This window comes from Rhinolophus ferrumequinum, chromosome 4 (genome assembly GCF_004115265.2).
Source record: "Rhinolophus ferrumequinum isolate MPI-CBG mRhiFer1 chromosome 4, mRhiFer1_v1.p, whole genome shotgun sequence".
NCBI classification, from domain to species: Eukaryota; Metazoa; Chordata; class Mammalia; order Chiroptera; family Rhinolophidae; genus Rhinolophus; species Rhinolophus ferrumequinum.
The window spans coordinates 71746575-71771773 of NC_046287.1; the positions used below are offsets into that span (position 1 = coordinate 71746575).

The window sequence follows — 25199 nt, forward strand, 5'->3', positions numbered from 1 at the left end:
AGAGAGAGAAGAAAAAATATATATGAATAACAAAACTGCAATAACTACATATCTATCAACTATTATTTTAAATGTACATGGATGATATGCTTCAATCAAAAGACACAGGGTGACTGAATGGATAAAAGAAGACCTAAATAGATGTTGCCTACAAGAGACTCACTTCATATCTGAAAACCCACAGAGACTGAAAGTAAAGGGATGAAAAAAGAAATTTCATGAAAATGGGGGGGAAGAAAAAGAAGAAAAAAATCTGGAGTAGCAATACTTATACCAGATAAAATAGACTTTAAAATAAAGGCTATAACAAAAGACAAAGCAGGACCTAGTAATCCCACTTCCAGGTATTTATCTGAAGAAACCCAAAAAGCTACATCAAAGTGACATATGCATGTATATGTTGATTGCAGCATTATTTAGAATAGACAAGATACAAAGGCATCCTGTCCCTGAATGGATGAATGGATGAAGATGAAGTGGCACATATTCAACGAAATGTAAAAAAAAAAGAATGAAATCTTGCCATCTGCCACAACATAGAAAGAAATAGAGAGTAGTGTGCTGAGTGTAGTAAGTCAGGCAGAGAAAATCAAATGTCATATGATTCCACTTATAAGTGGAATCTAAGGAACAAAATAAACAAACAAAATGGAAACAAACTCATAGACACAGAGAATATTTTGAGGTTGCTAGATGGGAGGGGGTTGGGAGTGGGTGAAAAAGGTGAAATCATCAAGAAGTACAAATTGGTAGTTACAAAATAATCCTGGTGATGGAAAGTAAAGCATAGGGAATACAGTCAATAATATATTAATAACTATGTATAGTGCAAGGTAGATACTAGTCAGAGGGATCACTTCTTAAATTATATAAATTACATAAACGTCTAATCACTATGATGTACTCCTGAAATTAATATAAAATAATACTGAATGTCAACTGTAATTAAAAAATTAAAAAGGGGGGGAAGGTAAAGGGAAGTAAGAGGTTCAAATTTCCAGGTATAAAACCAATAAACCATGGGGATGTAATGTACAGCATAGGAAACATAGTCAATAATATTGTGTAATATTGTGATAGCATAGTATGGTGTCTGATAGTCACTGGATTTATGGTGATCACTTCTTTAGGTATGTAAATGTGGAACAACTATAATGTACACCTGAAACTAATATAATACTGTATGTTAGTTATATTTTAATAAAAATCTTAAGAAAAATTGTGATCTTAGTTCTGGAATATATTACTCTTATCTCTAATGGACTTGTTTTAAATAGTCCTCTGTAATCCCAAACAATAATGTAACCATATGTATACATGTGGTGTGTGCATGTGTGTGTGTGTGTGTGTCTGTGTGTGCATGCATGTGTGTGTAAAGTATACAAGGATTCATTTATGGGTATATATTATATAAATATACAAAACCAGGGTTTTACATACTTAAATGAAAACAGCTATTTTTTTTTTTTTACTCTAAATCACTGTGGTAACAATGAAAACTACATATAAAAAGAAATGTTATTTTTCTGTGGAATAAAATATTTCATTCTGGAGTCTGGCAGTTTGAGATAAATTATTGTAAAAATATTTTTTTAGGTGTCATTATCAATTCACAGGAATCCTACTAATCTAATTTTCAGTTAACTCCTTCTGAAACACATTATGAAAAATTGGCTATACATCTTTTGTCAATGTCAATCTTTAATATATTGCCATTGGTTTACAAGTTCCAGGAGACAGGGCTTATACATGTTTAATTCATTTAGAAAATATTTTCTTGAGGTTCATTCATATAGACACCGAAATTTGGGCTAAATGTTCTCTAAGAAATATCCAGTTTAAGTATATAATTCTAAATGGTTAAGAAATATTTTTCAACTTAGTGTAAAACTTTGATTCCAACAGAAATTAAGCAGATATCCAAAACAATAAAATAATAAATTATGTTTTAAAATATTAGCAAAGTCAGGGTATCTTCATTTAATTACTCAATATATACTACTTTGTGTATATATTGATATATTTTACATATACACATATATGCATATATTACGCACACACAGACACACACACACACACACACACACATACACACACACACTTTGTATTATACATTGGCTGGACTTCCCAGCCTACAAAAGACCTAGCATCAGTTCTCAAAACAGCCTGATAGGTTAATATTTATACCTTTCTTCATTATCCAAGCAAGGGAGTCAGACCTTTGCACTTGCAGTTATTCAAATTTACAAATAAAAATATTTACTCTAAACTCTCTTATTTATTTATCTTAAAGCATTCTCCACTTTTTATAGAGTGCCACTCACTGGTGACTCCCATTTTTACCATTTTCTCCATTCATTCAACAAAAGTATAGAGAGCACACATGTTGTTCCAGTCCCTGCACATTCCTGGAGTTACATAGATTGTTATCCAAATAGATCTTCCAGTGTGGAGACAGATGGTAAGAAAGTTAACACATAAATAAAGAAGATAATTTTGGAGATTAAAATTTTTAGCAAAACGAAGAAATGTAATAGAGAATGCCCTGGGTATCAGAAAGAGCCTCTCCAATGATTGCTCATTGAGTATATTATAATGACACTTGGAATACAGCTGTTCAACCAAGGATTATGTGACATATTCAATAGGTGAAAAATGAATCGGTAAATGAAGTACATATGATACTTTGATAGAAATGACTCAATTGTTAGACCTCTATTCCGGGAGATATTTAAGCAGACTCTAAACAGCCTGTAGAGTTATGTGAGTTGCTTGTTTAATTATGTTTGAAAACATGACCCCTAAATATAAGCACCAGTATTGAATTTTATTCCAAGAGATCAGATTCTCTGAGACTTTCAGGTGGCAATGAGGTAATTTTCTTCAATAACCTGTGGCAAAGGGAAAGGCTCTGGCACCAGCTTCTAATCCACAGGCCACACAAATACATTTTATACATAATCTCAGCTATGGGATGTTAAAGTTTCAAGGAGCCTTACACCTCATCCAATCCAAATCTGTCATTTCATAGAAGCAGGCACAGAAGACCAGAGAGATCCAATCGTTTATGTAAGGCTGGTCTGATAATTATTCACATATCCTGAGCTCTCCATTCAGGCTTCTTTCTTGAACTAGGAGACTGGATAAGAGCATGGGCTCTGCAAACATGTCCTGCTGGGTTCACATACCGGCTCTACCACTTACCAGCTGCTGACTGATCTTAGGTAAGTCATTTAACCTCCCTGTGCATCTGTAAAATGGTATAACATTTCTCCCTATATCCTACGTTTGATGTGATGATTAAAAGAGCTAATAAATTTAAAACACTTAGGAATAGTGACTACTATATGATAAATGCTTTTTGTTAGCTCTTTTCCTCCTCCTTCTTCATAGTAATACAATCATTACTTTCACCAGACTTTTATGAAGGCTGCGAAATTTACTTTTATTTAATGATACGTACATAGTTAGCGGTGACATTTTTGAACCCATTAGCACAACATTCCTTACTCAAATGTGTATTTTAGCCAGCACTGTCCTTCATGAAACACGGGGAGAGGCTTTTCTAGGTCAGACTGGAGAGAGGGGTGGGATGGGGTAAAGACATACATGAATATAAAGACTAATAAAATATGGCTCCTGTCCTCCAATATCCACAGTTCAGATGGATTTTATATTTTCCCCCCAGAAGCATAATTCCTGTGGTGGAAAAGTCAGGCTATGTAAGGAAAGTAAACTGCACTGGTTGATGACAAAAAGTTGCAAGCAGAGGAGACTTTCATTCCCTCTCCCGGTATCTTATGATGGTATCCCTTCTGTGCCTACAGACCAGGCTACGCTGTGATTCCCCCTGGGCAGAAACAGCCCATTAAATGGCCTACAAAAAGGTTTCTTTAGAAGCTAAGGAGTTGTGCTTTCTTCAAAGCACTGCTGTCATGACAGAATGACCCTAAATGTGGGCCCCAAAGGATCGCAGATGAGATCAAGAATCTTTGATCATGACATTCATCACCCTTATATAATTACTCATCATATTGTAAGTTCTGTGAAAGCAGAAACTCTGTGTTTCTGTGCACAGGATCCAGAGGGCCTTGTGGAGCACCAGGCACATGGAAGGTGTTCAATAAACATTCTTTCAAATAAAAGGTAATAGGTCGTTCTTGGGGGCATACTTCCAAGGAAATGACACTCTGAAATCAATTTCTATTATGTTACTTTGAGATAAAGCATATTTTAACATAACATCCACCCAGTACATGGATAAGAATTGTAATAGTGTTGATTATTTAAGACCACTAGCATACACACTTAAGTTTCTCAAATTTTCACATCATGGTTGTGAGTCCAGATGACTTTGATGTTGTCAAGCTTAGTTGAATGGGTTCAATTGGATGAATAGATGAGGTTTTAATGTACTTGCTCAAATCAGAAAGTAGAATTATCATCTCAGCCCATCATGTACTCTTAACTTCCTGATTTTAGTACCTAATATGGGGCAATTAGGCAACCTGGCAGAGAACAAAACAGAATGCAGTAATTGAGTAGGGAAGAATCCATTAGGAGAGATGCCACGTACATAACTTGAATACTTTTACTGCTGTACATCAAACCAAATAGTGACCTAATAATCCAAAGAGTCAATTTATCACCCCAACAAATGAAATTTTTTCATGAGGGCCTAGATAATGCCTATTTGTGTAAATGAGCGGTACCAACAGCAACAGACTAACCCCTCACTACAGGACTCAAAGCAGCTTTGCAATGGCATCTGTTTAGGGTATTAACAAAAGCTAAAACTTTTCAATACCTCTTTTTATTTCATACATCCACAGTTCAGAAACAGCTGCAAAAGATGCTCCCAAGATGAGGCTTTGTAGGGCAAGTTTTAGCCCAGTCTGAATTGCTATGTCTCAATTATAAAGCTTTGACAACTGCAGTTTGTAACACAGGAACTGACAGACCTTCAACAATAGCAGCTCTGGCAGCTGATATAATACTGGTTACCTCACCTGCTTAGGACATTGAAGCAGTATTACCAAGTTCTGCTGAATGCTAGTGAACCATAACGACTTTTATGAATAAGGGATCTTACCTGGAAGTATTTTCAAAGGTATACATACTAAACTACCCACTTGATAGATACATACAGGAGGTGCCAAAAAAAAAGTATACACATTTTAAGAAAGGAAAAAAAAACTATTAAAATTGTAATACTCAACATATACTGATAACAAAAGATGAATCAAGTCACGTTTGACTTCTGCAATTACAAGAGGTGCTCAAAGTGGTTACCATCAGTGTCCAGACACTTCTGATTATGGCGAACTACTGCTTGAGCAACATTGACCAAGGTGTCCACTTGTATACATATTTTTGGCACCCCCAGTATTTTTTTCTTTAAAATAATTTTAAAAAATTAATGTAAACTTTTTACATTGGCTTTTTAAGCACAATGATGTAAAGGTCAGGCAGGTACAAAATTCATGCTTTTCATTTTTAAAAATTGTTTTGCTGATGTAACCTGGGCTGATCAATACATTATTGATCAGAAAGAAGAATATTTTATATAATCAAAACACAGAAAAATAAGAAGTTCATGGTATTTAGACATTGTTTTGTCAGCAGAAACCATTCCAGTTCTAATTAGACCATGCAATATACTCCCCTCTTTCAAAAAGTGGGTGGGGTATTTGATTTCTAGCCAAAAATAACACGACAGTCATGTTATGACAATCATGTTATTGTTATCGTCTTCTTTATTTTCTAGAGAGCAAAGAAAGTTCATGCTTTCTCCTTTTCTATCTTCTATTAATCTTCTTTCAAAATATTGCTTTCAAGATTAAAACCCAGAGGAAAATAATTTGAAACAATTTTGCTCTAAGTAAAAAACAGAGAAGAGTTGACAGCAAAAGTAAGAGTCAACTGTGTTCTAGTCAATATTTACCGTCAGGTTTCATAGGTTTATGCAGATATATTCCAGTTACGGACAATAAAAGGGATATAATCCAATTTGCCTCTGACTCATATTACTATATTATTTTTGTATCTTAAAAACCAGATAGCTTGCAAATACATTCAGCGTGAAGATGATTTTTATGTTCTCCTTTATATTCTCCTAAAGCTAGGTCTGCCTTATACTGTTTGCATCCCCGATACAGATGGCACTCCCCAGATTTAGGAACAACCCCAAGTGGTAGCTCTGGATAAAGCATTTAACTGCCTTCAGAAACCCTGAGTCAGTGCTTGTCATTCGTCACATTATAGTGATTAGGCTGCTGGAACAGGTAACATCCCCTACACACACACACACACACACACACACACACACACACGGAACAAATCACATAGCTCTTTCCCCCTACACACATACCTGGGTGTATATTACCTAACCGTGTAGTATATGATTAAGTACTTCCTACCACCATACCTATTGGACCCGGAATGCCTCGTGGACCATCTGCTCCAGGGAGACCTCTGTCGCCTTTTTCACCTGGGCGTCCAGGAGGACCTTTAAAAATAAATAAATTACAATTACTGATCATACTTTTAAAGCATGGGTAAAATGGATTAGTTAGTTGTTAAGGCCGTTATATAAGTAAATCCAAAGTCTTTTTTTGTTACAAAATAACGTAGAATAAATAAGATTGATATTTCTGAATAGAGGCATACCTTGAAATACCCTATGCTGATAAAGATGAGATAGCCCTAAACCAGACAACCTAATTACGTATAAATATATATGTGTGCCTAGCACTTTTCTCGGTTCCCAGAACCTGGGGGCAGAGAAGAGATAATGGGTCAATGATGGCACAAACCCATATTAGTATTGTGTACACACCAGATAGATGTCACTAGATTGAGTTAGACGCTGTATGAAAAATGTGTAAGGATGTATAAAAATCCTCATACATGTATAAAAATCATAAGCACGTATGATACTGTCAAGGGAAAGAAAAGTATGCATAGTAGACAACCAAAAACCATCTCGTTGAAAGTAGCAGACCTACATATATTTGTTAGTGAGATACAGAGCAGGCACGAGTAGCAATGGTTGAAAATACTTCATTGAGGGAGTGGGATTTGAAGGGTACTTTGAAGATTGGTAGAATGAGAAGAAAGAAAATTTTGGATAAGTGGGAGAGATATGGGTAAAGGCAGGCAGATGATAATGAGTAAAGGAATACTTTTTCAAGTAAAATATTAATAGAATCTCCAGATAGTTATAGATATTATAAAATCTATTTATTAGAGGGAAAATTTTGAGTACTTGGCCTCACAATTTGTCAGGTGTCCCTGAGTTCTGAGTTGGATAAACACTAATTTAGTCATTTGAATTCCCTGTGATCAGAAAAACAAATATATGGTGATCACTTCTTTAGAATGATGGCACTGAGCATGTCTTTAGAACTTAAAGGTAATTCTGCTAGTATTCCCTCTTCTATACAGAGTGCACAGGCCAAGTATTACTCCCTTCATTTAAAGCAAAACACTTAGCAATTTTCTTTACTGCTGTAAAAGAAAGAAACAAACCTGGATGCGTCATAGAATAATCAAATAGCAATGTTTTAAAAGAGGCATTTTTCAATTGCTGTGGTTCAGCCACAAACATAGCCCAAGGACAATACACAAGTATATTTACCATCCCTGGTTAGAGAGCACTTGTTTACAAATTTTAATCAGGTGGGGAGATGTAACACCTGAAAATTCTATGAGGGGGCCACATAAATAAAGATTGTCTCAGGAATAAGTATATTCTACGTATTTTCTTTGTTTCTTTTAAAGTCCTTATCCCTGCTTTTCTCCATTTTTTTTTCTTTCCTAATCTGTGCCATTTTTTAAGGATTCAAGCTGGTTTTTAAATCCTTTCTGTCCTGGTTACTCAAATTGTAAGATATCATTTTTCTTCTCAATGTACATTGTCCCTTTCTCTTCATATGTAATATTAAACAGTAATGTTTTATTTCATTTTCATTATAAAAATAGCTCTACTTATAGGAAACATAAAAGCCAAAAAAGATATGAGAAAAAATATCATTTATAATTCTATCATCATAAGAGAATAATCAGTAACATTTATTTCCTGTTATTTTTGGGTGTGTATGTGTATATTTTTGTTGCATACTTTTTTTACATAATCATCACACAAACTACAGACTATCAGACATTAAGTAATTAAATAGCAAATTCGCTATAGCTTAATGTTGGTGACATATATTTAGCTGTTACACAAGAAATGCCACGGTTCTATATCAGTGGGAATCTGGATGCATCTCTTATTCCCTGCAGAATGTAGCTCTTCCCAACAAAGGGAGTTTAAGTTCCACAACCATGAACACAGCAGCAGTTCATTCTCTACACAGTGGTGAAGGAGGATGCAAGCAGGACAGAAGAACTCAATTTGCAACCTGAATTTTGCTGAGGAAATTGAGGGGAAGCAAATGCACAGTAGCCAAAAATGGTGTTTTGTTAAAATGTGGCCCAGCAAAGACTTTGATTTAGTAATTGGGGCTCTAAAGCAAGACAGACATTCCAGAAAAACCTAGAATGTGTGAGACAAGAAACAAGGGACACACTGACTAGATCTAGGCTCCTAGCATTTGAGATCAAGAGTTTTTACCACGTCTTTAGTAAGTAAAAAACAACTCTTTCATAATCACTAAATAGCCTTTCAGTTATTTGGCATGTAAGCATGTATAGTAAATATATACAGCTCTAATGTTGGAGTATTAGTTCAATCATAACAAATACATCTGTGAGTTTATAAAATTCTGAGTTTAAAAATCCCCCTCTATTTTTATATAAAAAATACTGAGACCAGGTATCTGAATCCCAGAGTCAGAAAATGAGGTAAAGCTTTCCCTTAAAGAGTTCTAACTAGGTGTGTTGGATGTTAAATTTTTATTATAATTTTATTCTTCATCTAACATTAATCTCAGCTATTATATTTTATTTTTATTCACTGTTATATCTCTTCTACTGTCTAAAGCAAAATGTGGGAAGTATCTCAATATGTGTTTTTAGTGTCTTTTAGATATTTTGACAGGGGATGGAAGTATACAGGTCAGAAACCACTCTTCTCTTAGCTTCTTGCGTAGAACGTTTGAGAACATTGTAAACATAGTGTTATCACACTACCTCCCAAAACTGCTTCCTCTCCATCCCTACTGTAGCTCATATGCTCATCATCTTGCAATTGAACGATTCTAGAGTTTTCTTCTTTTTTTTAATCTGGTCTGAAAGTATTTTGTCTAGTCCACCCTCAGATTTCCTTCAGTGTGTGTGTGTATATATACATATATATACATATACATATATATATATACATATATATGTATATGTATATATATATATCCATCAACTGTAAAGAAATGTAGCAATCTATTCTGCTATGGTATGGAAAAAAGGAGGAAGAACTTTAAACACTTCGGGACACTTAGAGTCTATTGTAGTCACCTTCTTTGCTCCAAGTTATGATTTAGCCTCTCAAAACATTGCTCCATAAGCACATTAATAACCACCTCTGTGCATCAATAAATGCACCTAATGCTACCTGTCAGCTCCATTGCTAACATACGTATGTCAAAGGAAACTAGATAAACGTTGGCCAAAATGTATGATTTGCTCTAGTTCAAGAAGCCATATGAATTCATACTATTTTCCCTTCAACTTTAATACCTTCAAACTGCAAAGTTACAGGAATAATTCATTCAATGCTATAGCAAAAATTTTCCATGAACAACTCCCTCTATAAAACACACACACAAAATCTACTATTTAGTTCTCTCCCCATGATTTTTAAAAAATATTTCTACATAGCCCCAAGAAATATAATGATATAGAATACTTAGCAATCATAAATATCATAGCTCAAAATTATCCAGTTTACTGGAAAAGCAAACCCAGGCATATTATATTATTTAAAATCTTGAGATAACATAGTACTAATAATATCTGCTTAATTTTACAGAGCTATGCTCCATTTCCTATTTATTATGATCATATATATATATATATACACACACACACACACACGCACACACACATTTTTTTTCCACTTTTTCCTCAATTTTGCCTCATATTTAGATCATTAAAAAAAACCTGCCAAATCTTCTAGGGTATTTATGCTTAAATCTGCTCCTTTTTTTTTCTTCCTTTCTTTTTCTTCCAGTTTCCATGCTCACTGACTTAGATATATTCAATCTGGAAGATGTCTTAAAGATTGCTTAGTAAAACATACTTACAGAGGGTCAGAGAGAATGAATTCTTCGAGGTCTTAAAACTAACTGGGTGAAATTAGACCTAGAACCCTTCTTTCCTGACATGCTAGGCTATACTATTCCAAACTTAATTGACTTTATTTTTGGCATCTGTTCTTCCATTATTCCTGAGATGAGTTCTTCCTTTATAGTGCTTAAAAACACAATCTATTTCTTAATCCCAATAATTAAGCATAGAAATCTCCAAATTCAAATTCCATCAATCATTTATTCTTTATCTTTACCACAAAAATTAACATATCTCTTTTTTTGGCGCTTTTAGATACTAGAAAAAATGTTAAAATTTTCCCAAATAAATATGTTATCTCTTATCACCACTGAGCCATATTATATTTTATTTCTCTTATCTTCCTTCCTCAATGTTCACCAACTTTGTTTCTTTAAGTCATGTTATCCCCCACTCCCCACCAAATTCTGCTTCACCATTTCAAAAATTTAGTCCTCTAGAGTAATTATTATAATTACTTGAAAACTGTATTAAAATAGCTTTATTGTTTTATCTTCATAATTATTTAGCAAGTGTTAATATAGATACAAGGAACACAAAGTAATGATGCTGATTCTACAACCCACAAATGATAAAACACTCATTAATTTATACAATATTTCTCAGTTGGGTTATAGTTTAATAAATAATTATTAAAATGGATTGAATGGGGGTAGGGTACTCAAGAATCAAGGGTTTGGTTTTGGATTTGTAAAGTTTTGGATATTTGTTTGAAATACAAAGTGGAGTTGTCTAACTGTTGGAGAGAAAACTGGTTAATTCAATGTTTCTTTATCATCTGTTTTACTGTAATGATTAAAGAATACATGCAATGTGTTCTATATAAGTAAACTATAAAACATAATAATAAAGAGAATACCCCTGAAATATTGCAACCCAAGAAATAGGTATATACCTAGGTGTTCCCCAATTTCATTCATCTACTTCCTTTTCAGAGATAAATGTTAATCTGAATTTTATGCTTCTTATTTTCCTGCATTTTAAAACCAACCATTTTTACTACATAAGTATGTATCTGTAAATATACATTATTTACTTTTACTAAAATGTGAGCATCAGAAATAAAAATGTGCTATAGATAGTCTTTTGACACTTGATTTTAATTTTTTTTGTAAACAATTGGATATTAGATTTCTTAATTATCCTAAACTAGTGTTATATAAAATGAAATCTCATGGATTTCTGTTTCTCTTAATACTAATAAGGTGAAAATATCAAAATATAAAACAGAGCTTAAGAGACATGGAAGCTAGAATGAGATGACCTAACATGAATTGAATAAGTTATAGAAGAAAGAATAAAGAGAATTATGAAGAAGCAATATTCAAAAGAGATTGAAGCATTCCCAAATTTATGATAGATCCACAAATATAATTGGATTTAGAAAGTAAACCAAACGCCAAATGGATAAATTGTCAATATACTAACACAGATTTGTGAAATTGCAGGTATTAATGACAAAGAGAATGATAAGCAGTTTGGTAGCATTCATTTTAAAAACACAAGGAAAGCCAGAAACCAGAAGAAACTACTGATAGTGATAACCAAAATAACTGTTAACCTAAGAAACATGTATGCATAAAACAACTTTAGAGATTAAAGACAAAATAAAGAAAATTAAATTAAAAAGTCTCTTATCCCGAGTAGACTTTCACTACATGAACCTCCAAAAGATATACTTCAGGAAGAAGGATGATAATCCCAGAAGAGATGCATTTACAAAGGGGAAAAACTGATAAACTCATGGGCAAGTCTAAATAAATATTATCTATATAACGTAAAAAAAATAATATTGACTACAGTATTGGTTAAAAAATTCATAAAATATAAATGAACTGTTCTCAAAAATAACAGAATACCAGGGATGGGGGATCATCTCAGACAAAGCCTTTTAAGTACCTTTTATATTTAAGGATAAAAGTGAAGATACTGATCAACTTTAGACTTCAAGATAAATTTCGAGGGCAACCATCAACAAAATAGGAATAGACTATAAAGTTTCCAAAATCTTTTGTGTACCTTTAGTGGAAAGAAAAATTCAGTGAGAAAAATCTCAATCAGTCCAAAAGCTGACAAGAAAAGAAAGCAAAGGGACATAAAACTGGACAAAAACAGAACATAAAATGAGATGCTAGAAATAAATACAGTGAAAAGAGACAGATTTCATCATCATCACCATCATCATCATCATTAAAGTGTCCTTTACAAGAGACAAACCTAAAATAAACGATACCAAAAAGTTTAAAGTAAATATGGAAAATATGTAAAATGTAAATAATTAAAAGCTAGTATGAAAATATTTGATGTATATATTAATTTAAAAATCCGTAAGATGCAATTCACTTTGTTTTACAAACAACTGAAAAAGAAATAGGCAAATTCATTGTTATTTTGGAGAGTTCAAAGACTTTCCTAATTAATAATACAATAGAGTAAGAAGCATGAAATAATCTGGAAATTGTGAAAAAGAGAGAATTAACAAGCTTGGTTAAAGGACAGGTAGACAATTTTGTCTCCTACAGAAATATTGTACTGGTCTTCAGTAATATGGGATATTTGGAACGATATTAGACCTTAAGAGAGATTTCTTTTTTTTTTATCCCTTCCTATTTAAAAGATACCAGGATACTGTTATCTTACCATGTCTTGACATGATCCCAAGATTCCTTCCTCTAGATATTTGTAGTAAAAGTAAGCTCAAAAACTATTTTAAACCATAGGATTTTTAAATATTAAATCTCTGCTTACATCAGTACATTTTAATATACCATTTTCCAGAGGAATGAAAAGATATTTTACCTTGAATTAAAGTGATATTTTTCAATGTCTGAGAATGTTCCCAATCTTTCAGTCTGAGATCATTAGTGATGTTATTCAATAATTTCACTTCTCCTTTTATTTCCTGTTCCAAATGCACTTGTTTTTCTTTCGTAGACATAATTTCTGCTGATGCATTGTACACACGCTCCTCTAACTTACTCATCTCCTGTGAAACATAAGCAAGCATCCACAATTTTTGTTATACACATAATAATCAAAAATGTAAGTTTAAGAAACCTTGGAAACCGGGTTTAAAAAAACATACTATTACATAAATATTATGAAATAAGAATATTGAAATTAGAGAACTGTTTCAAAGTACAGTAATTCTTTGGTTTTGAAGCATTTCCTCTTTTGACAGAATGGCTCAATTTTCACATGCTCTGCCCCAATTACTTTCATATATTTAATATACGCTTCTATTTCCAAATGTATAGATATCAAAATGCTAATAAAAAATAAAAAACAACTTGGGGTATGGTTTTAAATTTATCTGAAGTAAAATTTCTTATACTGTTCTTAGAGTAGAACCATAATATTCCAATTGTATGAATTTGATAGATCTGTATATTAAATTGTTTTATAGTAATAACAAAATTTAATGCCATATTTCCCAGTGGTAACAAAGATTCAGGACAGCTTTTCATATTCAATGAAATCTCAACTAGCATATTAACAATATTTTACTTTCAATTTTTATTGACTCTGTATTTGAGGTTTCATTATTACTTTATGTTTTTAAATACATATATATTTTGTGTGCATTTATATACATGCATGCATATATAGAGAGGGATTGGGAACAAAAGAGATCATACTTGTTTGATCTGGAATATGCTTTTATTTTTTACTCAATATTAAGAATATATTTACTTATTAAATATGTAGAGATTGCCTTATTTTTAATAATTTAGTGGGATTATTTGTATTTTCATAACTTATTTGATTTATATTGATAGAGTTTTGAGCTGTACATATTTTACAACTTTAAATAATGCTGAAATGAACACCATTTTATATACGTTTACGTATTTATATAAGTACTTCTATAGGACAGCTTCTACAAGTGAATCTGATCAAAGGGACCAAATATTCAAATTTTTGTTCAATACTGCCATACTGCCCTCCAAATATAGGCTACCACTTTTCAAATCTTACTAATTGTACATTAGTGCCTACTTTATGCACCCAAATACTAGGTACCATCAATATATTTAAGTTTGCAGGGTAAGAGTAGACACGTAAGAAATTCTTGTTGTTTAATTTGCTTTTATAATTATGATAAGGTTAAGTATCCAATCGTAAAGTTTTTGGTATTTTTCTTTATTACTTTTCCTTTCAAGTCTTTTGCCTGGTTTTCCTTTGGGTGTAGGCTTTTCTTTTTCTGATATACCAAACCTTTTCCTCTATTCTGGTAATGTTTTCTGTTTCTCTGTTCTACTTTAATCACATGTTCTGTCTTCACGGTATGCTTAATACTTTTCTAAGTACTTCTATGTTTAACTGGTGATAGATTCTCATTTCCCATTTGCACATAGAAATAAACCAGTGGTGTATTGTTCACTAGTGCCTACTTTATGCACCCAATCCAGGTATGAAGAGAAAACTACACTTTCCTTGACCAAGGACAAGTTGAGATGAGTCAAGACAGTCAGGGTATAAAATCTTTGAAAACATATAAACATGTATCCAGATTTGCCTCTTTAGTGGCTCTATACTCAAGAAGAGAGGCTTATCATTTTCACTGCTCTTACTTTGCCTTCCCTCACCACAAATCTCGTTCTAAATTAGAATATCTCTACCCTCTATCACTTCTTCTCCTATTTGACATTTTCCATACAATATGGTATAAAGGTAAATAGTGAGCATAGATATTTGCAGAGCATCTCAACATAACAAATTTGCTGAAACTTAACTTAGGTGGCTACAAATTGTTGCAGGTATGTCGGATAGTTCCAGATATCCACAGAACAGAGGTCAGGGGACTAGCAGGTGATTTTGCTACTTCAAAACCCAGGAATCACCCATGTTTTTCTTACCTAAAACTGAGGCTGCCTTTTTATTCCCCTCTTTGAAAACTGCATATGGTGCTCATATTAGCCATATTTCACTTGAGAGAACTTTTATTGGGAGAAGAAAAAGTACATCTGATTTTTTTCCCCCCGAAATCCATACAGCATACACACACAATTTCCACATTCTACCACCAGTAGCCCTCCTGGAACCAGGCATTTAATTTTGTAGTCTTACAGTCTTTTCTATGTAAAATGAAGATAACACATTTCCACGTCTCTCTTTTATTTATTTTTTATCTCTCTTTTATTTTGTGAAAAATTTTTAAATTAATGTTTTGTCTGTTTTTGATAAATATTAAACTAATATTACTTATAAGCCTTTTCCTCAAACATCATTTACTGACTCACACATTCATTTAATTTACAAATTCCTATATTTAGCTAAGGATTCGATGATGGATAAAATTCTTTAAGCAATGGGGATGAGCTTTCAAATGTCGTTTGTAGTGAGCCCATGTTTACACACACACGCACACACATAATATACATACATACACTAGCACTCATCTAGTTTCTAAATCTCTAAAAGCCACATTGCTTTTTAAAAAATCAGCATTGGAAGTTTCTCCATTCCCTTGTACCTCCATTTCTAATGTTGCCCCTCCCTCAAAACACAAGTGCAATCTATCCAAACTCAAACAGTTCACTGATCACCATATTTTAATTATTTCCATTAATTATCATGTTTCCAATTTGGTTTCAAACCCTAATTTATGTGGATTCACAGATATTTGATAGTCTCTCCTGGATTTGGGGTATTACTAATATCTAATATATCCTTGTTCGCCCATCTTATGCATCTTCTCTCCTCTCACCCCGTCTCACTGCTCCACTGATTCTGTTTGTACATAAAGTAATATTTGTCTCCCTCTTTCCCACCAACTTAATCAGTTTCTACTCTTATAATTAACATTTTATTTTCCTGTGTTTCCCACATTCCTCAGTTCCTATGAACAGTTTTGTTTTGTTTTGGTGTGTGTGCGTGTGTGTGTGTGTCTGTGTGTGTGCGCATGCATTATCTCTAAGTCCTCCATAGCCTGAGTCCTTGATATTCCCATAGCATTTGATATGCTTAGACACTTATTAACCATGTGGGAAACACTAACAGTTAGGTTTTGAAAAATTTTACATGGAATAGAAACAGAATATCAAGGTTGGTGTTGAAATGAGGTTCAACGGAGTCCCCACATCTAAATAGCAATGTCCTCATCTTCTGATACCTTAACACAAAGACCATGTAAAATTCTAAAGCTTTGAGGGACTGCATCTTACAAATAATAAATATGTAGAGTATTCTTTGTTAACCTGTTTAGTCTATTATCTAGTCAATAATTTAGTTAATTTCCATCTGATGTTATAACTTTAGAAGATTCTCTTTGCTTTCTATAAGTGGCATCCATTTAAAAAAAATCACTATTGTGTGATAGTGTATCTATGCAGAAAACAACCTCATTAATTAAGAATGGGTCTATTCAAGTGAAATCTATGACAAAGATGCTAGTGGTATTTAGCTAATGATGGAAATTTTTTAGACTTTACATTAATTAATATCCTAGATGTTAGGTATTTAATAATATGAACATTATTTGTTCACATGAATAGTGAAGTTTTAGTCATGTTTATTTTTTATGGAAATGAATTATAATTACTCAACCAAACAAATACGATTTTGAAATAAGTGACTTCCTTCTTAATTTCTTTCTCATCCATACAAAGTAATCCGAGGGTTGGCAACAGAATAGTACAGAGCAGAAGTAAGAAAATTTTGATCCATGAGCCAAAGTCTGTTTTTGTAAATAGAGATTTATTGATTCACAGCTACACTCATTTGTCTACATATTGCCTATGTCTGCTTTTGCACTACACATGGCAGAGTTGAGTAGTTGTGACACAGACCACAGGGTCCCCCAAAGCCTACAATATTTATCTGAACCTTTAAAAAGAAACTTTTGCTGACAATTGATCTCGAATATGTTTTGCTCTGTTATCTTGTATATTTGATCCTATGATGAAAATAGGACATTCTACGCATTATTCAAAATTTAATTTTTAAATTACATTTACACATAAAAACTTACGTGTATTTCTCAGGAATGATAAAATAAACTTTTAAAATTTAGATTTTGTAGATTATTTTTTCATGCAAACTTTCCATTCCTTTAATGATAAAAAAAAGTTTTGGGTCTGTTGTAAAATTTACAAATACAGAATGATCACCTCTCAATATCTGCTAAGATAATCTAAAAATCGGTATTGGTTTAGACAGTCTCAAGAGCTCCTCTACCAGGATTTACAAACTTAAAATACCTTAACAGACACTATATCAAATGGGAAAAAAAAACATTCCCCTCTTACTGGGAATATGGAGAATGCACTGTGTAAATCCATTTCAAACCTTCTGGTAAGATTACCAGAGGAATCAGGGTAGGTAGGATGATATTCCAACAGGGTTTGCAATGCTTCCTGTTTGTTTGGTTTTTCCCCTGATGATCTGAGGATATAGGATCTAAATGAATTCAATGCCAGCATTTGATCCATTAGAAAAACTCTTACCTCTTGTTGTTTTAATGCATTGTCTTGGACTTTGTCATTCAGTGTTGCAATGTTGAGCTGCAAAGCAAGCAATGTGGTATTCAGAGTTACTAATGATTTGGAGATTTCATCTGTTGTATTTCCATGTTCCTGGAATGATGAAACCAAGGTGCTCAGCTGGAGAAGCACATCGTTAAATCTCTGATCAGTCATTACACTGAAATTCTGGAAATGCTCTGAATCTATGAGATCGGCTTGTGTATCTGAAATATACTGGATTCTCTTCTCCATGTTCCTCAGGTTTTCTGTAACAACTTGAAATTTCATTTCATCTTCGCTGCCATTTTCTTTTCTGATGAGACTTTGAGATATGCCATTGGCATAAATTGAACCAACGGTGCAATTCTTCATGTCCCACGTTAGGAATTGAGCTGCACATTTAAGTAAAAACAAGCAGAGTCACAGCCTGTCACCTTAAATGCATATACCATTCCCTTCTGGATCATTCCATTTCATTCCACTTTAATATTTGGAATGCTATTCTATATCAGGTATTTATTCTAAATATACAATATATGAACCACAGTAGGCATATTGCTGAAAAGGTCACATCTCCTCTTCCCACTTTACATTAGAATCTATTCCAGAATCAAGTCATTCTTTCTGATTTGCTGTCTATATAAACCTTCTGGGCCATTGCATTTTGTTTTCCCACTAAGAGAAATTCTACAGATTATAAAGTGCGTTGTATTCTATTGCTCCGGTCTACTGTTAGGATAAAAAGAACGCTTAACACAGTGTCTGAAGTTAGCATGTTGAATATGTTAGCTATTATCAAGATAAATGATGACAATGACAAAAAATATGTAGTAAAAGTGGAAGTATTAGTGTTACCCACAGTATGAATGCACTGTTGGTTCATCTTCCTCATCCTATACTAAGCGGGCAGAGAACTGTCATTTGCAGTTTGCACAGGCCTAATTTATAGTTGTTGGAGCAAAAAGTTGGGCAAATAATTTTTACCTTAAAAATATTGTTTTTATAAGATTCCTCTTTGCCTAGTATAAAATATGTATTCATAGCAGAAAATTCAGAAAATGCAGATAATAAGGAAAAATAATTTACCATTAATCTCTTCATCCTGAGTTATGAGTTAAAGACTAACATTTTGGAATATATATATATATATATATATATATATATATATATATATATATATATATATAATCTGACTCTGTTTTCAATGCCCTATTATTATTACAAAAGCAAGATTATATTTTATATACTATCTGGAAACTATTTTTTAATTAATACTATATCATAAAGACTTTTGTATATTATTTAGTATTGTTTTACAAAACTAATTTTAATAACTACATGTATTCTATGTATGAATCTACCAGATTTATTTAACAATACCCCTACACAGAGATTGCTTCTGTTTTCACTAATATATTCAATGTATTGATAAACAACCTTGTGAGCAATTATGTACTAAAGAAAAAAATTCTGTTAAATGGTATTTTGGGAGATATACAGAACAGCTGATATATATGTACAAATAAACATAGGTCCTCTAAACAAACTAATTATCCTTCTGAAAGCATCTAGAGCAATTTTTAAAAAATGAAAAGTGTTAAAATTAACTTTGCAGATAAAAATAATACAAAATTATACACAATGAAGAAAATATTAAACACTACTTTATCACTAACCAATGATGGTTAAAATTTTGTTGTCGTTCCATGTTTCTCTATATATTTATCTCTATTATTTGTACCTTTTAGCTACATATATATCAGTCTTATTCATATTAGTTTGAATGTATAAGATTTTCCACATTTGATCACTATTAAGCAATAAAAATAACTTCATATCATTAAAAATATATCTATGTAATCAGCTAAACCTGACCGGTCAGTTTTCTGAGTAAAAGTGATATGGCAATAGTACCAGCTTTATAGGTTTTTGAGAATTAAATGACATAAAACATGAAAAACATTTAGTTTCCACTCTTAGGTCAAGGTACCTGTTACATAAATGAGACATTGTTTTCTACACAGGATCAAGCTGCCTGATTCTGGAAACTAGCTCTACTCCTCACTATTAGCTGGGTCCCTGGGCAAGTTATTTATCTTCTCCTTGCTTAGGTTTTCTCAAATATGTAAAAGTAGTAACTACCTTAGGGGTGGTACTGAGGATGAATGAGATAAGGCATGTAAATCCCATAGCTCACAGATGGCACAAACTCCATTCAAATTTAAGTGCCTTATCCATGAGAGATATTGTTACAGGGAAAACTATTTTATTTATTTATTTATTTTTAAAGCAAAGACTTTTTTTTTTTTAATTTATTGGGGTGACAATTGTTAGTAAAATTACATAGATTTCAGGTGTACAATTCTGTATCACATCATCTATAAATCCCATTGTGTGTTCACCACCCAGAGTCAGTTCTCCTTCCATCACCATATATTTGATCCCCCTTACGCTCATCTCTCACCCCCCACCCCCCTTACCCTCTGGTAACCACTAAATCACCTTTGCTTAAAGAAACTGTTGATGATGGCTATTATTATAGACATTATTATATAAAGAATTAGTATTAAATGATATATGCAATTAAATGCCAATTTGAAAATAAATTATATTTTCCTGGTTATAATCTCTTTAAAACTGGCTTATTTAAATTAACAAAATATGTGTGACTGTGTTTTGATATGATCCACAACAGAGGCCATATTCACTGTGTACTATTTTATACTTCTTAATTTATCAGTAAATCGGACAAAAAAGCATATTTCTTAGTTGGATCTCATCACATTTATTAAATTGTGAGAAGCAAATTTTGGATTAACAACTTTATTTGTGCATTCATTGATTCTATTATTTATTAAGTACTTACTATGTACAAAGCACTGTTTGCGCAACTCTGGAAATACAAGACCAATTGAAAATGCATTTTGACTTTAACAATCTAAGCCAAACTATCAATTCTTATAAAATTATCTCAGAGTTATTCTTAATTTTTTTTTCCTTTTATGATGATTATTGCTATTTCTATTTAGCAGTTAAGAGTCCAGGTTCTGGATTAAAATGGCCTGGATTAGCAATTCTTGCTCTTTCCTTTATAAACTGTGACCTTGGGCAAGCTAATCTGTCTGTTTCTATTTCACTTCTGTATAAATGGGATACTAATAGTGTTTAAATAATTAAATGAACTAATATATGTAAAGTGCTTAGATCACTTCCTGGCACATAATAAGCATTTGACAACTTTCAGCTTTTTTGCTATTCATATTTTGGAGTCACTATCTGTACGCCCAACATTGATAACTAAAGTAAATTAGTATTGTGTAATATAAAAAATTGGGAGAAGTTGGGTATTCTGATGAGCTCCATAGTCTCTGTGCTTTATTTTACTAGGCATACTGATCTAATTGCTCAACCATATAATTTTACTTTTACTAGAAACAATTTCTATTTTATATGGGTAAAACAACCCTTTTTCACAGCATAAAAGAGAAGACCTGATTTGACAAAATGTCAAAAGGTCAAGGATTTTTTAATTTGACATTAAGTTCAACATGAATTGACAATAAAGGCTACATTTTACTTATAGATTTAAAAACACCACATTGCATGTTTCCCCAAATTCTGAATAAAAATTTACTTCTGTTAAAAATATTTAACTCTGTATCATAAATCTAGGTAAAGAATGCCAGAGTTCATATTTCCAAATGTTCATTTCGTTCATTATCATTTGAGAGATAATGGCATATTTTTTCTATTTAATATTTGTAAGGAGACAAGCTTTTATGGCCTGTGCAAAGACCTAAGGAGTTAGATATCTGATTCTATGGATCACATTTATTCTTTCATGTAGTTACTATCTTTTAGTATCTTCTCCTACCAAAATTTTATATTATTTTGGAGCTAAAGACTCTTCAGTATTTCAGTAACAATTTATGCAAATTAATACTAGATCATTTTTTATTGTCCAGAGTCATTATTTTGTTGTTATCTATGACAGTGATCCAGTAGCTTTTTTTAAAAAAGGTCTTATATAGAGCAGATTTTATAATTAAGAAATATCTTTCAATGTATAAGACACTTTAAGTAGAGTTTTTATGTGCAGCATTTGACTTCACCCATTAATTCATATTTGCCAAAACAGCGATTACTCTCATTTTAGGGATTATATTTCTGTCTATAATTTAATAGAGATCATGTATTGCCTTTTAGTTCCTTTTTGGAAAAATATTCTGATCTACAACTTAATTAAAGTTATAAATGGATTGTCAATTATTCATTATTCAAATATGATAGGGTAAGAGCTATTCCAAATTCTGGTGAATTTGGGTGCGAATATGAACTTGTAAGATTTGCACATTCTTAACTTCTTGTCAGTCTTAATAGATATCTGTTGTTTTAGGAAACGAAACCTCTTCAGATCAATCATTGTCAAGCCTTGAACAAATGTGTTGACTTGATCGTATTTTCTGATAGCCCAGAGATTTTCAAGTTAGATCCCTCAATTCTTTTCTGACTTCAGTCCACATTCTGCATGGGCCTATTAGAAAGACGTTGTACTCCCTTGGATTTGCTCTGCAGGCGATGGTTTGTATAAAGGTTATGAAATTTACCCAGATTTGAACTGGTTTATAGCTAGTAATCCCAAACAATAAAGCATCTTCCAGTTTTGCATTTCAAACTATAAATAAGCATAAACATAAACAACATACAGATAATCTCAGTTCATCAGGAAGTTAGTTTCATGACAGACACATCAGGTTCTTTTACTGAGATGGCTGTTATTGATTGTTTGGCTTTGTTAGTTGTGGTTAGATTTTGTTTTTTGTTTGTTTATAATGGCCAAAATAATATTTAATAGTTATTTGTGGAAAATACTTTCCTGGCTAAAAAAAGGCAATTCTGTTCTGTTTTCTTTTTCATTGGTCAACTGTATTTTGTTTTAAAAACCCAGTTACACTGGGAGATAGTAGACATTAGAAGTTAGGAGTCAAAGGTTATTACTGAACAGTCTTAGTTTCCTTTTGTGGATAATGAGGACAAGTATGTCTGCTCAGTGGTAATTGTAAAGGTGTATAAGGTAATCTATGGAAAATCTATAGCTCACTGCCTGAATATAGTAAATGCTCAAAAATGTTATTAATAGTTATTGTTACAATTATTGTTGTTGTTTTATTATCATTTCTTTCTTAACAGAATTTGGCTCTGTTTCGGAATATTCCTTTAGGTTCCCTCTTAGCAGTGGAGGTGTGACCTTGTATTTAGAAGCATTTGCTTGTTAAGCTGATTAGTATGCACATAAAAATTTATCTTACTCCCAACCTACCTCTTGTTAGATCATATATCCAGATATTTTGCCAGGCATAGAGAAAAAGAGAGCAACAAGATATATAAATTCAAACCAATCAAATCCATCAAAAATGTCACTGCAGGCAATAATATTTATAGATTTGACTGAGTTACATGCAAGCCTCTCCTGTGGAAACTCTCAAATCAATCCCAAGTTCAAGTCAGACTCTCCAAAGAAATACATACCTGGAAAACATCATGTTGAGCCCAAATAAAGTATTTGAATTGGTGTTTTTTTTGTTTTTGTTTTTTTTGAGGAGATGCTATCGGGTTATTTTTAGAAATGTTTTAAATGTGGTTTTATTAAACATGTGGCCATATAAACTAAAGATATTACTAAGTGAAGGCCATTACTTTACAAGTCCTCCTCCTTTTGAAGGCTTACAGGAATGTTTCTTTCTGCTTTTAATACTAGGAGTAGAAGAGCTACTTGTTTTCATATTTTAGGCATTGTTAATGTAAATGACTATGTTTATATATTTACGTTGGCAACAAGAATACCACTACTAGACATCCATAGGACTTCAGAGGATAATATATTTTTGAAATGGTCTACTCTTTCCATCTTACCTCGCATATCTATATTTTATCTTAATTTTGTATTTTATTTCTTTTTTCCCTCTTTTTCATTTAATACCTTTGAAGAATACATCTTTTTCACTTAGTAAATTTGAGGAGCATTTTGTGATGTGAAGTTTCCCTTATTGAATCTCCCGTATACAAAAACTGAATGTTTCTTTTTCCTTCTGTAATAACTAATTTACAGGATAAATTCCTGGGTTTCGGGACTCTGGAATGCTGTACCTGTCACGATTCCAATGATTGGTATGAGAATTATAAACACAAGAAGATAAAGGGCAATCAGTGCAGCTTTGAAGGACTTCAGTTTCTCTTGAAGGGTGGGGCCATTTTTAGGATCTGAAAAAAACAAAAACCCAAACTACTGTTAGAAAATTTCATCTTCTTACTTAGTTAAAAATTTTGTACTCTTCAATTATGTCATTACTACCAAGGCTATTGGAATCAAAAGGGAAAACATAGGTATTTGTTTATTCAATAGGAAGCCAAATGGACAATCACGGGGAAAGCCAACACCGGCATCACTATGGACATCTGCTTTACTTACCATTAACTAAGCATCCATGAAAAAGTGACTATCCTCTACAAGTTGTACTTACCTCATTTCGGAGGATTAGTTGGTAAATTTTAATATTTATGCCACCATATGCAAATAAAAATTTTATTCTTCTGTTTTATATAGTAATATATTCTGGGTGAAAATAAAATTCCTCAAGTAACTATAAAATTAATGATTTTTTTTCCTGATTTTAAGTCAGATAACAGAAACATTTCTTTTCGATGATAATTATGTATTTTTTTCCAATTTCATCTCAATGACTTTATATTTGGATAACTTTTATGATTAGAATACAATGTAAAAAAAGAAATAAGCAAAATTATTCACATTTTGACTAAACTTTGGAATGGATCAACGAAGTCCATCTTCTGGATATTTCAGAACATATTAACATTTCAGTATTATCCATTTATAATAAACAGTGATTCATGTAATAGATGCTAATTGCAGAAAAGATAACTCTATGGAGAGAGAATCTCAACAGAAGAGGAAGATATTTCTGACTAGGTAAATAAAATATCTATTACATTTTTTACCCTCCTATGGCCATTGTTCTTACCGCTCAGTAAAAAAGAAGTAAATTATGTTTTCAGGTTATAAACTCCTAAATTTAAAACAAAAGTTCAGACATCATTCAGTAATGTTCTATGAAGTTATGAAAGAGAGAAAGAAAAGTAAGAAGTAAAAGAAAATAAAGGAAAGGAAAAAACATGGAAAGATCTAAGGAAAAAGAAAATGAACAACCCACAGTACAAGCAAGATGGGATATTTTATCTGCCAGGTTAACTAAGCTCGAAACCCAGGAGGCATTTCCTCCCTTATCTCTAATTTACAATCATAAGTTAAATGTCTGCTGCCTTTTAAATAGCTCTCAAAGTTTTTGTTTTGTTTTGTTTGCCTTTCTTTGTGTTCCTAATTCCTATGTCCTCCTTCCTCAATCTCTCAACATCTCTACCTTTAAAAACTTT

At 32.4% G+C, this 25199-nt stretch overlaps 1 protein-coding gene across 4 annotated transcripts in view; it reads right to left on the minus strand.

Annotated features, from left to right (window-relative positions):
* The window catches only part of MSR1 (macrophage scavenger receptor 1), a 72867-nt gene that overhangs the window by 36944 nt on the left and 10724 nt on the right, over positions 1–25199 (minus strand). For all 4 annotated transcript variants that reach the window (XM_033105130.1, XM_033105132.1, XM_033105133.1 and 1 more), the window contains exons 3-6: positions 23898–24011; positions 17733–18142; positions 13084–13270; positions 6428–6508 (exon numbers count right to left, since the gene is read on the minus strand). In XM_033105130.1, the coding sequence (XP_032961021.1) occupies positions 6428–6508; positions 13084–13270; positions 17733–18142; positions 23898–24011 (792 nt within the window). The remainder of the gene's footprint in view (positions 1–6427; positions 6509–13083; positions 13271–17732; positions 18143–23897; positions 24012–25199) is intronic.